Source organism: Myodes glareolus, chromosome 1 (assembly GCF_982192425.1).
Source record: "Myodes glareolus chromosome 1, mMyoGla1.1, whole genome shotgun sequence".
Taxonomy (NCBI): Eukaryota; Metazoa; Chordata; class Mammalia; order Rodentia; family Cricetidae; genus Myodes; species Myodes glareolus.
In genome coordinates, this window is record NC_142026.1 from 66095265 (window position 1) to 66109537 (window position 14273).

Below are 14273 nucleotides of genomic sequence, written 5' to 3' on the forward strand. Positions count from 1 at the left end.
AGTAGTGGGAGTGGGACCACACTATAGACATAAAATATTCAACCTACAATCTGTCCTTCCTGAAATATATACTGGGGTAATGGTGGAACAGAACTTGTGGGAGTGGCCAACCTGTGACCGGCCAAAATTAGAGCCCAGGCTTTGAGAGGAAGCACAGACCTGACACTCCCTAGATGGCCAGGAACCAGAGGCTTGACAGCCCAGAAGTTCAAGAAAGAACCAAAGATGACTGGAAAAACATTTAAATGAAAAGATTACTAATGATATTCTCTTACACTACTAGATCAGCCTTCACCTTAAAATTCATCAGAAAGGTATCATCCACATCTACAGGTTTGAGTTACAGCCTCTGCATATAAGTATGGTAATATATAGGAGTATCCTTGTGCAACTCTTAACAGCAGAAGTAGGGGACACCTTTGACTCTTTTGCCTGCCCTTTGGACACTTTTCTTCTTATTGGGTTATTTCTTTCAGATCTAATATAAGCGATTGTGACAAGTCTTATATAACTTTCTGGGCACTATTCTGTAGATGTCCCTGAGAGATCTGGAAATTTTTTGAAGGGGAATAGAGCAGAAGTGAATCTTGTGTAAGGGAAAGTAAGGTTGAGGGAGGTGAGGGAGGGAAAACTGTGCTCAGCTGTAATATATGAGAAGAGGTAAAAGGGAAAGAAATACATATTAACAGGAAAGAAAAGGATCATGTGCAAGGACTCACTGTGATTGCCTCTTCCAGGATGAAAACTGTATTATCTGCCCTTACACAAAGACACTTACATCTGTGCATCAAACAAACAATGGATCAAAGCTGTTTAGAAACCAGCCATGTCCTAAGAGAAACATGGGCAGACCCTTATCCTGTCATTCTTCCTCACTACACATGGATTAATGGTGTGCATGCAGCATTAGGCTTAATGTGAATTAGGTAAATAGGGGGCAAATTTGAGTATATCAGAGGATGTTTTCTCAATGCAAGCAAGGCACCATTTTCCCAGCAGACAAAGAGCATCCAACAGTTTGAGGGGTCCTGAAGCTAGTTCCCATGAATTCGAGGTATCACTATATATTTCAACCACAATCTAAGATCTTAAGGCCTTTGAAATTTTGTTTCCTATATTGATGTCTTTATTTTCTTTTAAGACTGCCTCACTGTAAATCCTGGCCTTCCCTTGTACACACGTGTATCCCGGGTTTATAGGTGTGAGTCACCATGCTGGCTGTACCTGAGTAGTACTTAACCATTTTCACCACATAACTTTTCTCCATTTTATACCCCATTGACAAAGCAATACCCCCACTCTGCTGTAGGATTAGAGGAAAGGTCACATACTCATCATGACCAGAAAACTGGGGTACTGGTCTTTGAACTGAATCGGTTGGAGACCTCACACTGATACAGTCCAGCATCTGCGCGTCTAACAGGATATATTCTGAGTCCACACTTCGTTGGGGACAGAGTCATCCTCTCTGTGAGCTCCAAATTCTTCTTATTGAAGATCCAACGGATGGAGACATCAGTGTCGGGTGAAATGCAAGTGAAGATCACTGATCTACGTCCTGTGACTCTTCTGTCGGTGACTTGCACAAAGGGCTGTGTTACATTCTCTGTGAAGTTACAAAGGAAGGTACCAAATGACAGAAGTTCAAAGAGTTTGACCAGACTCACTGAAATTCATACTTTATAAAGGTTTTGTGGGGGAGAATTTGGAGTTGTGACTATAGGCATATCTTGTGCTTCAGATCTGCCCCCCAGGGACTGTATTACTCTAATTTAGTCACTGTTTCTGTATAACAGTTTTCTTGTAATATGATACACAGTGCATGATCATTGTCACGTCCATGAGGTAAGCTTACCTATGAACAATGATATAAACTTGGGATGGGGTGTTGCTGACATCAGAAGCATCTGTTCTATTTACCTGCAGAAAGTAATTCCCTAGTCTGAATCCATCAGGAGAAGGAAGAATCTGGAGTAGCTGACTTGTTTCTTTTCTTGCTGCCTTGACTGTTCTGTGAAATCTCATAAGCCCATCAGAACAATAGGCTAATGGCACAGAAAAATGCCCACTGAGCCTTAGGAGAAGGAGATACGCAGGAGACCTACATAACTACAACTGTCATGGCAGAACACAATTGATCCTCCACTCTATGGGACAATCAGTCTCATGACTTGGGCAATAAGTAAAGTCTTTTTCCCTGTCAGCTCTGACAGGAAATCTAACAAACATAAATAAACACTTACAAAATGTCCTCAATGTCACATTGAATCCAGCCAGGGCAGTTTTATGTTCAGGGCTTCCTTGGTGTCTCTGTGAGGACCCCATGACTTCATCAACCAGGGCCTGCCTGACTCCCACAGAGTCTTTCTGGGGACATGTGCACAGTGAGAATTCCAAGTGTCTGGGCTACAGCTGATATCCTGATGTTAAGTTTACCCAGAATAGTTCCTTCTCTCTGCAGTTAAACAGTGGTGAGGGGTTCTAATTTATTACTATTTGTCTACTCAATATGCGTCCTGTGGTGAGGGCCCAAACCCTAGTGCAGGGCACAATGTAGTGGGGAGAGAACAGGAACAACCCAATCATGACAGTTTGGTATGTGAAGTAGGATAAGCCACACATAAGTTGGAGACCATAGAAAGTCACTTACTCTTCACATAAACTTCCACATATGCACTTTCAACTTTGGAATCTTTGTTTAAAACTGATAGTGTGTACATTCCTGCATCTTCCGCAGTGACATCCTGGAGCATCAGGGATCCATTTTCATACACCATCCCTTGTCTTCTATGTGCAGGTTCCCAGGTGATGGAATTCTTGGCTCTGCTGTACTCTACAATTTTGTGAAACTGGGTCCTAGAAATTGATTTGTACCAGGAAAAGGTTTTCACATCTTCTGGAAGATTATGAACTTGTAGAAATACACCTTCCCCTTCAGCAGCATACCGAGGCACTGATAGGATCATGAGTTGGGAAGAAGTGAGAGCATCACAGAACAGTGAAATGGAGCCTGGAAGTGAAAAGAGAAAAAAAAAGTCATCATATGAGGATCATTGTGCTTGGTGAAAAGATTCTGACCTCTATTTTGAGCAGATGAATTCATTCTGTCAAGTCTTTATTATGGGCCTGTGTGATGGCTTGGAGCAGTCTGATCTTCAAGGCAGGCATAGATCTTTAAAGGTCTTGGTAACTAAGCTGGCAGGTTTTATGTCAACTTGACACAAGCTATGGTCATTTTTCAAAACAAGTCCTCAGTTGAAAATGCTATCACTGGATTGGTCTGTGGGCAAAACTATAGTATTTTTTTGTACTGTGGTTGATACAAAAGGATTCAGACCAATTCAGGCAGTTCCAAGCCCTGGGATAGGAGTACTGTGTTGATATAAGAGAACAGTTTTAACAAACATGAAGACCAAATCAATAGGAAGCATAGTTTTGAGAGGAGGTACCAGTCGAGCACTGGGAAAATGCTCCCCTAGATCATTTTAGTATATACTTGGAAATACGACAGGATTCAGGGCTACCTGGTCTAGAGTCTCAGGAGACTGTACTGACTCCGATATCTTAGGTTGAATTACTTTCCATCAAGGCCTTCTTTGATGCAGGTGGAGTCAGAAGATGAAAACTGAACTATGGCCATTTGTCTCTAACAGTGTATGCTGCATTAAATATTCAAACCTCCACATGGAGGCACTATGCTAAGGGAAGGAAGACTATACCGGCCATGACAGTATGGTGTGTCGAACCCCACCCATCACTGAACAATCACAGAGAATCACTTACTGTGGACCTGGAGTTGCACCTGTGCGTCTTCACTTCTCATATCTGCCCTCAGAATTCGTAGGGTGTACAATCCGTGGTCTTTCTGAGTGACACCATGAAGCAACAGGGATCCATCACTGTACAATGTCTCTCTGCCACCATATTCAGGTCCCCAAACAGTTGACTTAATGCCTAGTGTATACTGGGTAACCACAATGTTCTTGGGCAAAGTCTTTCCTTTGAACCAGACAACGGCTACAATATTCTCTGGGGGATTGTGAACAAGTAGAAGAACACTTCTCCCTTCAGCAACCCTGGGTGGCAATGATTCAATAGTGGGCTGGGAAGAGGTAGCAAGGCGCCCACACTTCCAAAGGTAAGCTAGAAGGAAAGAAATAGATCCATTTAAATAATGTTTGCACTTAAATAAGGCAAGGCCCTGTATCTTTTGCAACTGTGCCTGTTGCTCAGCCTAAATTTGTGGGTGAGCATCTCCATGTCTTACTTGGTGGAGGTCAGCACATGGTCTTTATGTTCTCAGTGTCCCCACACTTATTATGTTCAGTATATGACTCTCTCTTCAACCATCAACATTGCCCCTGCTTAGTGTCATGATTTCCCTGCTCACATTTGCAATTGATTGGAATTGGGGTGATGCCTGCCCAAATTATTCCCCTATAGACTCTGAGTCTTTCCTCTCTGGCTTTTGTTTTTCTTTTTCTATTCATCTTGAGGTTGCACCTAATTTTGTTTGTGTTCACATTCTAACTTTCTTTATTTCAAGTTCACACAAACTGGGATATCATAAGATCCATGAATTGTCAGTCCTCTCCTTTCATGCACTGCCAAATCCTGGTCTCCTCATCTGTGAGCAGAAGTCCCTGAGATGTGATGCAGCCTTTGCAAAGGAGTGGAGAGGGGGCCTCCATTGTTGAGTATGTTGATCTGTCATCCCCCTGAAGAACTTCTGCTCCACACCTTCTATTCTCTGCTGGTCTTTCCTCATCCGTGCTGAACCTCTTCCAGGAAGGAGCACCTCCCAGGGTCCCATTGGCTATAAGTGGGTCTATGTTTAAAAAACTGATCTACACTTCCAGTTTCACTCCTGCCTCATGTTCCTATCCCATTATCTCTTTATGTTTCTGTCCTCTAGAGCACAAAGTGAGAATCAAGTGCAATGACCATCCATTGACAAAAGAAAATAGCTGTTGACCATGGAACTGTGTTCTTCTATGTCGTGTCCTCGATTAATCAGCACCAAAAAGGGAAAATCTGCACAACCAATCCAGAGCATCCAGTCTGCCCTGTGTTTACATTGCTCTGAAAACATGAAATTCCCAACAGGAAGATGACAAAACTGCCTTTGAGACTCCAAATGACTGTGTGAGTGATGTTTGTGGAAAAGAACAAAACTCTTCTCACTGGAGTCACCATCAGATGGAGTTCTGACAGAGATTAAAGGCCCAGGTTGTGTCATGACTTTCACGTCTTGGGTGTTTAGGAGGAAGTGACCTGATTCCTGGAAAAAAAAACTGTGAGCTCCTTCATCCTGTGAAAGATTTTCAAGACAATGCTCCCACTTCCTCTGTTTGCTAAGCTTTGTGGTGGGTTTGCCCCTGTGCTCCATGGTCTGTCTGAGAGGTCTTTGACCTCTGTCTACTTGATTTCCCTTGGATACCATGGATTTTCAAAAGGAAACATATATAGTGGGAAACAGAACATGGTCTCCTGGCAGTGTGACAGACATACCAAGCAGTCAGTAGGTCTGAGAACACTGTGACCCTGATTTCCCGGCCTGAAAAACCAGGAATAGAACCATGCTGCTAGGTAAATTACTGGTTCAAACAAATACATTACTGCAGTTCACTGTGTGTCCTAGTGACATCGCTGGTGAACTGCAGCTCATGTCTTGGAAGCTGTCAGATCAACATAGCTTGTAGCCATTTGACTGCAGGAGGTAATTCCTTGAGTTGAACCCAAAGGACAAGCACTTATCAGGAGAACCTGTCCTTCGGTCCCTCTCCTAGGGGACAAAGACTTTCATGTGAAACAAATCTTATATGTCCAATAGGACAGTTGGTGAATGACCTGGACACTTGTTGAGTTATGTACCCCTTTTGAAGAAGATTGACAAGAGATGTAGACTAATCAAGACTCTCATGACAGTGTCCTGTCTGATTGCATACATCACAAGACTGATAACTAAGGATCACTGTTCCCTGCCATCAGGAGGTCAAAATCCAACCCTTATAAAATGCTTTTCATAAATAACTGGAGCTGAGTCTGGGCCAGAGATCTGGAGACAGGGCAGACTCTTACTCACAGCTCAATAAGGATCCCATCTTTTTCTCAATCAGGACCAATATATATTTCCTCCATGTCTTTCTCAAGGAAATATTCTTAGTATGAACCCCTTGGTTCATAGCATGCATCCACCTGTGTGCAAGATGATATCAAATGGAGGATTGTAATTTATTTGCCATTGTTCTACAATATATGTGTCCTGCAGTAAATGCTCAAACCACAATATGGAAAACAATGCACAGGAAAGGTAGTCACACAGACACACAGACACACACACACACACACACACACACACACACACACACACACACACAGAGAGAGAGAGAGAGAGAGAGAGAGAGAGAGAGAGAGAGTCACACTCCTATATGTGTTCAGTGAAATGAATAAAACACAGTTCACAATGAATCACTTACCATGCACGTGGAGGTACATAGATGTTGTTGATGCAATTTTTCCACTTCTATTATAGGTTCGTAGCGTATAGATTCCTGTGTCTTTCTGGGTGACATTTTCTATCAGCAGTGATCCATTGCTATATACTGTCTCTCTACTACTGTGCACAGGCCCTGGTGCACTTAAATTATTATGCATTGTATATACTGCAATTCCTTGTGTCATATTTGTTAGCCCTTTGAACCAGGCAAAGGCTATAAGATTCTCTGGAAGATTGTGGACAAGCAAAAGGACGTTTTCTCCTTCAACCACTTGGTGTGGCAGTGACTCGGTGATCTCATGGGCAGTTGTGGACATGTGCCAGAAACGTAAAATAGAGGCTAGAAGGAAATTGAGAAATATCACCAGTTAACCAGGTGTGCTCATAATTTAGATTTGATATGTGACTATGTGTGACCACACCTTCCTTTGCAGACATGAGCAACATGACTTACGTTGGCTCAGAGTGTCTAAGAGTGTGAGTAAATTCTCTTTAGAATTCTTTGCTTAGGTGGCTGCCTGGTCACCTCTGTCAGTGTCCCATATATCTCCTCACATAGAGTATTTGGTGTGAGGATCATTGCCTCTCTGAACTCAGGCTCTGGAGAGTGCTCTCTTTCTGATTTTTTACTCTGGTTTTTTTTTTGTGATTCTAGTAAAGCCATGACTTCATCTTTTGGTTGTACTGGCATCAGGCCAACTAGAACCAGGGCTTTTTGTTTCTTTGTTGATTTTGGTTTTGCTTTTTTGTTTTGTCTTTTTAAGACAGGATTTCTCTGTGCAAACTTGATTGTCCTGAAACTTACTCTATAGATTAAGGTATACTTGAACTCACAGAGATCACCTGTGTCTGCCTCCCAAGTGCTGGGATTAAAGGATTTAGACACTGTCACACATTTAGAACCAGTGATTTGTAGGCAGGGATAGTTAGAATTTATTGATAGGTTCAGTTCCCTGAAAAGACTCAGTAACAAGTGAATAAAGAAAAAAAAGAAGCAGGGAAAGAGGAATGTGTCTCCATTGATTTCTCTTTATAGTTTCTAGGTTTGGACATTATGACAATAATCTTGTTCAACTGTGAAATAAATAATTCTAGAGTTACTTATGTGAATATATGTGTGTATTTGTGAAGCTGGTAGCTCCTTGTGTACATATGTAGATATATGCCTCAAATCTGAGCGGAGCACACGTGTCAGGGTGTGCATGTGTGGGTACATGCCAAAATGCCTATGTGGAGGGCAGAATAGATCCTGCAGGAGTCTGTTCTCTCCATCTGCTGCATGGGAACTGAGGATTGTCATATTTTTCCACACTAAGACATCTTTCTAGCCCTCCCCAGTTTGACTTCTATTTGGATGGTCATCTTACATGGTTGTGGAAAAACTGTCTTAAAAACATTACAGCCAATGTAATTCACAGTTAATATGGAGTGTTTGAGGATTTTCTCATAACATTGCTGTCACCTAAGAACTTCACTACGTTGAGCCTCTTTCCCTCACTCTACCTTCTGCACCATAATGGCGTTCAAAAACATGGGTCTCCTCTCAAGATCCTTTTCTCCTCATGAGACTCTGACCTGCCTCTGAGTTGTCCTCCCCACAAACTCAGAGAGTGGGTGTCCTTACCTGTGAGAAGAAGCCCCTTCCATGGTGTGCACCTCTTGTGGAGAAGTACAGAGAACTCCTCCATCTTCTCACTTCTTGTTCTGCCTCTAAGGAGAAAAGCCTCAGGTACGACAGAGAACTCAGGCTCTGCTCTTCTTCCTCCCTGGGCTGAGATTTTTCTCAGACAGGAGCACTTCCCAGAATCCAATGGACTGTGAGAGGAAGGGTTTGAGCCCCTGCTACTCTCAGTGCTGTCTTGCATCCTTCTCAACTCCCCTTTATGTTTCTCCTCCAAGCAGCACATAGGACAACAGTTCAGATAAGAATCCCCATGCCCTCAGAGAAAAATGGAACACCCCAGGGCTGACATCTGCTGTGTCTTTGCCTTGGGTCTTTCAGTACCAAATAGTCTGTACCATGCTTATGTGCCTTTGTGTCACAGAGACACAGTTGATCAACCAGGCTAACCTGTGTTTACTTATTCTCTGCAAGACGTTGACAGAAATCTTTCTGACAGTTGAAAAGTGACCCACTGAGTGATGACTAGGAATGTTGATCAATGGTTTATCACTATATGCACCAGTCAAATTAATGAACTAGGACAGGGGCCAAGGAACAGCTGTATGAGGAATTTCCTGTGCTCAGCCTTGGGGAAGAGATGACCTGTGTGTCCTTGAAAGGACTGTGGATTCCATCTTTTTATGGAGGGTTTCAGAACAACATTCTAGCACTATGTGTTAGGTATACACATGTCCTTTCTGATCATGTTTGCCCTTTTCTAGATGGCTCCTTGTTGGCAATCTTGCATTATCTTACAAGAGATGCAAGGAGGGAAGAGATCTTCATGGTCCCCATGCAGAAAGGAGTTCTCACACAAAGGAAGTAACCAGTAGGTCAGAGCAGGGTCTAGTAACATAATTCAGTGTTAGTAGGGACAAAGAAAAAAGGCATTTGGCTAGGTCATGGCCCAGTGAAACAATTTCCAGAGCATTGAGCTTGTACCCTGCTCTCAACCCCTGGAGATCACTGAGAGAGTTGCAATCTCATGTCTAAGGCTACCAAAAGCATGGTCAAGTTTCCAAATGTCAACTTCCCTGATACATTCAGCATGGGTGGTTTGCAGGACCTGCCATCCAGAACACTATACACTTTAGTACTCCTAATTCCTTCTACCTTATGATGGGTTAAAACAACATTCCCATCCATTGATCCACTTGTCTGTTTTTATACTAATACAATACAATTTTTATTACTATAGCTCTATAGTAGATCTTGAAATTAGGGGTGGTGTTACCTCATATAGTTTCTATATTATACAGGATTGCTTTAGCTTTCTTGGGTTTCTTTGTTTTTCCCTAAGGACTTGAACATTGTTTTTGAAGCTTTATAAAGAAATTGTGTTAGAATTTTGATGAAAATTACATTGAATCTAGATTGTTTTTGGTAAAATGACTGTATTGTCCAAGAGCAATGCAGTTGTTCTGGGACAGATTTTTTTGGTGGGAGAGGTTCTTTGAAATAGAATCTAGGAAGTGTTGCATTTTAGCTGGCAGGTAGATTGCTCACCAGTCTTTCTAACTAGTGTGGACTGTGCCTCAATACGGTTTACAAGACATTTGGGACAATCTCAAGATGACAGCTAATGTTAACTAGGACATTGCTTCAAACTGTTAAGTCCTCCTTCATAGGTAGATTCCAGATGATGTTCCCCATTCTCTAAGTGACTACGTCTCTTTGATTGCCATGGTCATCACATATGCTGGGCCAATCTGAGCCAGAATAGACCTCAAATACATATACCCTGAGTGTCACTTTTCTCACTTCCCTGATCCTGATATCAGGGATGCTATGATGTCCACAAAAGATATCATGTAGAGTTAAGGAAACAGCATCATCAAAACATGTTTCATCCTGACTTATGACAGTTCTCTAAGGTACATGCATCACCTGCCTCTTCTGACTCCATTGGAATTAGAACAAAAGCCAATTATCAGCTGAAACAAGACAGGAAATGGAAACACCTGTGGTAAAGGATAAATAAGCATGGGTCAAATTTCTAAGTTATTTCTTCTGAATCAAAGAGACCATGATAATATATGGAAGGGTTAATGCAAGAGTTAGTGACAGAAAAGAAATTTACTTGACATTAAATAAAGTTTCTCTACTTTGGATATTCCTCCCTTCTAGAACCCCCCCACTTCACATTCCAATACAAGTCCAAGGTATGCCAAGAGAAAGCAGAGATGTAAGGAGAGTAGAAAGAAACATAGCTGAAATCTCATAAGACAATTGGTATTTGTGTCCATGGCACAGGCTGGGAATTATTTTCTATATCTATATATCAAACCAAGGATTCACCCAAAGGTCGATACTGTCCTTTCAGTGATCTGCTACCCAAGACCTGTAATTTTCTTCACTTGGTTTCTATATACACTAATGTCTGATTTCTAGTCATTGAAGATATAAGATTTACAAATGATAGTAATGGAATTTTGGATAAATAACTCCCGTCAGGATATCTGGGGTTCTCCACTGTTAAGCCAACAGTATTGTGCAGGTAAGAAGTAACTTTGTGGAAGAGCTTGAGGTTTGACCCTGGATACATGTGATTATCTGAGATGGATATTATCCCATCACCTAAATAACATTGAGCATACTGAATAAAGCCACATGTGATATCTGCAAAGAAATAGAAAAATCCTCATGTATAGCAGGCTCTAATATCTGTTGTTTCTTTTTTTACCTCAGTTGGACAGATCCCAACCAGAACTGGGGTTTAGATTAGTGGAAGAGTACTCATGTAGCATACACAAGCCCTAATCAATCGCTGGCATAACAAACAAACATTCCCAATGGACTATGATGTGTGAATTGAGCTTGAGTCTGAGATGTTCCCTGACTTCATCACACTTAGCTTTTCTGGAAGGAGAAGTCCCCACTCTGCCCATTCTAACTCAATGCTCAACTTTGCTGCATGTGCTTTTGCTAGAGCAGGATTCCCTAACGAGCCTAAGTTATCTGTGGGGGGTCTTTTGCAATACCCAAGAGTGGATGAGTGTAGCTCTATATTTCTGTATGTAAGTAGTTATAGCCATGAGGAAACAGAAATTATTCACAGTTAACATTCAAGATAAATAGGTCACATTGAGTGTAAGTCACTCATTTCTAGATTATACACTCACAGGATCCTGTGTCAGTTGTCACACTGAATAAGTGAGAGCCCAGTTGACAGTTTCAGCCAATAATCTTCTGAGAGGCTCTGACCATTTATACCCAAGTGGTAGGTTATATTCTGATACTAATATATAGGCTTCCAGGCTACTGTCGTCAACTTCAGGGAGATTAGAATTTTTAATTCTGATAGTGGCCTTGTGTAACAGTGCTGCAAAGATAACAGACAGAGATGACTTGTTGTGGGAACTTTGATTCTTGCAAAGGCCTCATTCAATCATTGTTGGTCTTTCTAATATTTGCTTCTGATCCTTGTACTTACTGAACCTGGCAGAAGATTAATTGCAGACTGATGCTGGAGGACTTGAGTGCTCAGAGATGGTGGTTCTGTTTTTATGTGGAATGAGCAGTCTTTGCCATGTGTGGGCTGAGCTGCAGAGATTGTTAATACAGACATAGTATCTACAATCATATTCCCCTTATCTCTTTGTTACTTAACTGAACACTGACTGCCCAAGTCACATAATTATCACCCACATTCAGAAGGCCTAGTTTGGTCCTATGCAGATTCCCCAAATATTAGTCCAGACTCAGTAAGCTCCTTGTAGAGTGGGTTAGCTCTCTCAGTGATTTTCACCATCGTGACTCTAACCCTCTTGTTCCTCCCTCTTCATGACTGGACTGTGTGAGCTCAGCCCAGAGCTCTGTGGATCTTCACATTTGATTTCATTAGTTACTAGACAAAGATTCTATGATGACATTTTGATTTGTATTTCCCTGATGGCTAAGGATGTTGAGCAATTCCTTAAATATTTTTTTCAGCCATTTGAGAATCTTCTGTTGAGAATTCTTTGTTTAGATCTGTACCCTATTTTTTAATTGGATTATTTTTGTATTTTGATGTCTAGTTTCTTAATTTTTTTTATATATTTTGAAGGTCAGCCCTCTGTTTGATGTGGTTTAATAAGGATCTTATCCCATCTTGTGGGCATCTGTTTTGTCTTATTGACCATGTACTTTTCCTAACAGAACCTTTTCCATTTCAGGAGGTCGCATTTATTAATTGTTGCTCTCCAGTATTTGTGCTCCTTGTGTTATATTTAGGAGGTAGTCACTTTCATACTGTCACAATGCATTCAAGTTTACTTCCCACTTTCTCTTCTATCAGTTTTAGTATAACTGAATTTATATTGAGGCTTTGATCCACTTAGATTGAGTTTTGTTCATTTTGATATATAAGGTGATAGATTTGCATTCATCTACATGTAGAATCCAGTTATTCCATCACCGTTTTATGAAGATGCTCTGTTTTTACCACTGTACAGCTTGGCTTCTTTGCCAAAACTCAGGTGTTTGTAGGTGTGTGAATTAATATTAGGGACCTTGATTCAATTCCATCAGTCCACAAGTCTGTTTTTAAGTCAATACCAAATTGTTTTATTGTTATAGCTCTACAGTAATGTTTGCAGTCAGGGATAATGATGTTTCTGGAGAATCCTCTATTGAACAGGATTGTTTTTTTTCTATCTTTGGTCTTTGGTTTTTTTCATATGAAGTTGAATATTATTCTTTAGAAGTGTGTGAAGATTTGTGTTGTGATTTTGATGTGAATTTCATTGAATCTGTTGATTTCTTTTGGTAATATTGTCATTTTTACTCTGTTGATCATACTTGCCCAAGAACATGAGAGATCTTTCCATTTACTGATATCTTCTTTAATTTCTTTCTTCAAAGACTTAAAGTTCATGTCATCAGCTCTTTCACTTGTTTGGTGAGGATTTTCCCAAGATATTTTATGTTATTAGTAGCTATTGTAAAGGTTCAAGTTTCCTAACTTTATTTTCATTACACTTATCATTTGTATATAACTGGGCTATTGATTTTTGTTAATATTGTATTCTACTATGTTGCTGAAGGTGTTTATCAGGTGTAGGAGTACCCTGGTAGAATTTTGAGGACAACATGTATACTATTATATCATCTACTCAAAGTGAAATTTTGACTTCTTGCTTTCCATTTTTTATCACTTTGATATCCTTTTGTTGCCTTATTGCTTCTGCTAGAATTTTGAACCCTATATAGAATAGATGTGGAAAGAGTGTACAGCCCTGTATTGTTCCTAATGTTAGTTAAGTTGTTTTGAATTTCTCTCCATTTAGTTTAATGTTGGCTGTTGGTTTGCTGTATATTGTAATGTTGCTGTATATTGCTGTTATTATTTTTCGGTATGGTCCTTGTTTCCATGATCTCTCCAAGACCTTTATCCTGAAGGGGTATTGGATTTTGTCAAAGGCTTTTTCAGCATCTAATGAGATGATCATGGTGGGTTTTTTCTTTCAGTTTGTTTATATGGTGGATTACAAGGACATATTTTCATATATTGAGCCATTCCTGTATCTCTGGAATGATGCCTACTTAACCATGTTAGATGATTTTTTAAAGTATTCTTCATTCAGTATGCCCATATTTTATATGCTACTTTTGTGTCAATGTTCATGAGGGAGATTTGTCTGTAACCCTTTCTTTTTTGCATCTTTATGCAGTTTAGGCATCAGGTTTATTGTAGCCTAATAAAACGAGTTTGACAATTTTCCCTCTATTTCTATTGTATGGCACAATTTGAGAAATTAGTTCTTTGGAATTTTGTAAGAATTCTGCACTGAAAGCAAGTGGCTCTGGGATTATTTTAATTGTGAGACTTTTAATGAATGCTTCTATTTCCTTAGGTGTTATGGCTTTTTTTTAATTGTTTATCTGGTCTTGATTTAATTTTGATAAGTGGTACCTATCCTTATAATTGTTCATTTCTTTGAGGTTTTCAAATTTTGTGGAGTGCAACTTTTTGAAAGATGACCTCATGATTATCTGGATTTCCTCAGAATCTGTTGAGGGAGAGGAGCCTGCATTTCATCCCGGCTGCCTGGTTACCTTAGCCCCCAAAATAACCAAACGGAAACTGTATTCATTTAAACACTACCTGGCCCATTATCTCTAGCCTCT

The 14273-nt window shown here is 40.5% G+C and overlaps 1 protein-coding gene across 1 annotated transcript; it reads right to left on the reverse strand.

Annotated features, from left to right (window-relative positions):
* Positions 1–1334: 1334 nt before the first annotated feature.
* On the reverse strand, positions 1335–8187 carry LOC146895972 (pregnancy-specific glycoprotein 22-like). The gene is made up of 5 exons (XM_087911411.1): positions 8124–8187; positions 6480–6839; positions 3784–4143; positions 2651–3010; positions 1335–1606 (listed from the first exon to the last, which is right to left on the reverse strand). Exons 1-5 carry the CDS (start codon positions 8185–8187, stop codon positions 1335–1337), a joined length of 1416 nt encoding a protein of 471 aa, XP_087767537.1.
* Positions 8188–14273: the final 6086 nt, after the last annotated feature.

Bases quoted from the DNA above. Each gene is read 5' to 3' on its own strand.
- LOC146895972 (XM_087911411.1), bottom strand. From the start codon at position 8,187: ATGGAGGAGTTCTCTGTACTTCTCCACAAGAGGTGCACACCATGGAAG. The intron at 6,840-8,123 runs GTAAGGACACCC...ATTTCCTTCTAG, and splicing joins GAAGGGGCTTCTTCTCACAG to CCTCTATTTTACGTTTCTGG. The intron at 4,144-6,479 runs GTAAGTGATTCA...CTTTCCTTCTAG, and splicing joins TATGTACCTCCACGTGCATG to CTTACCTTTGGAAGTGTGGG.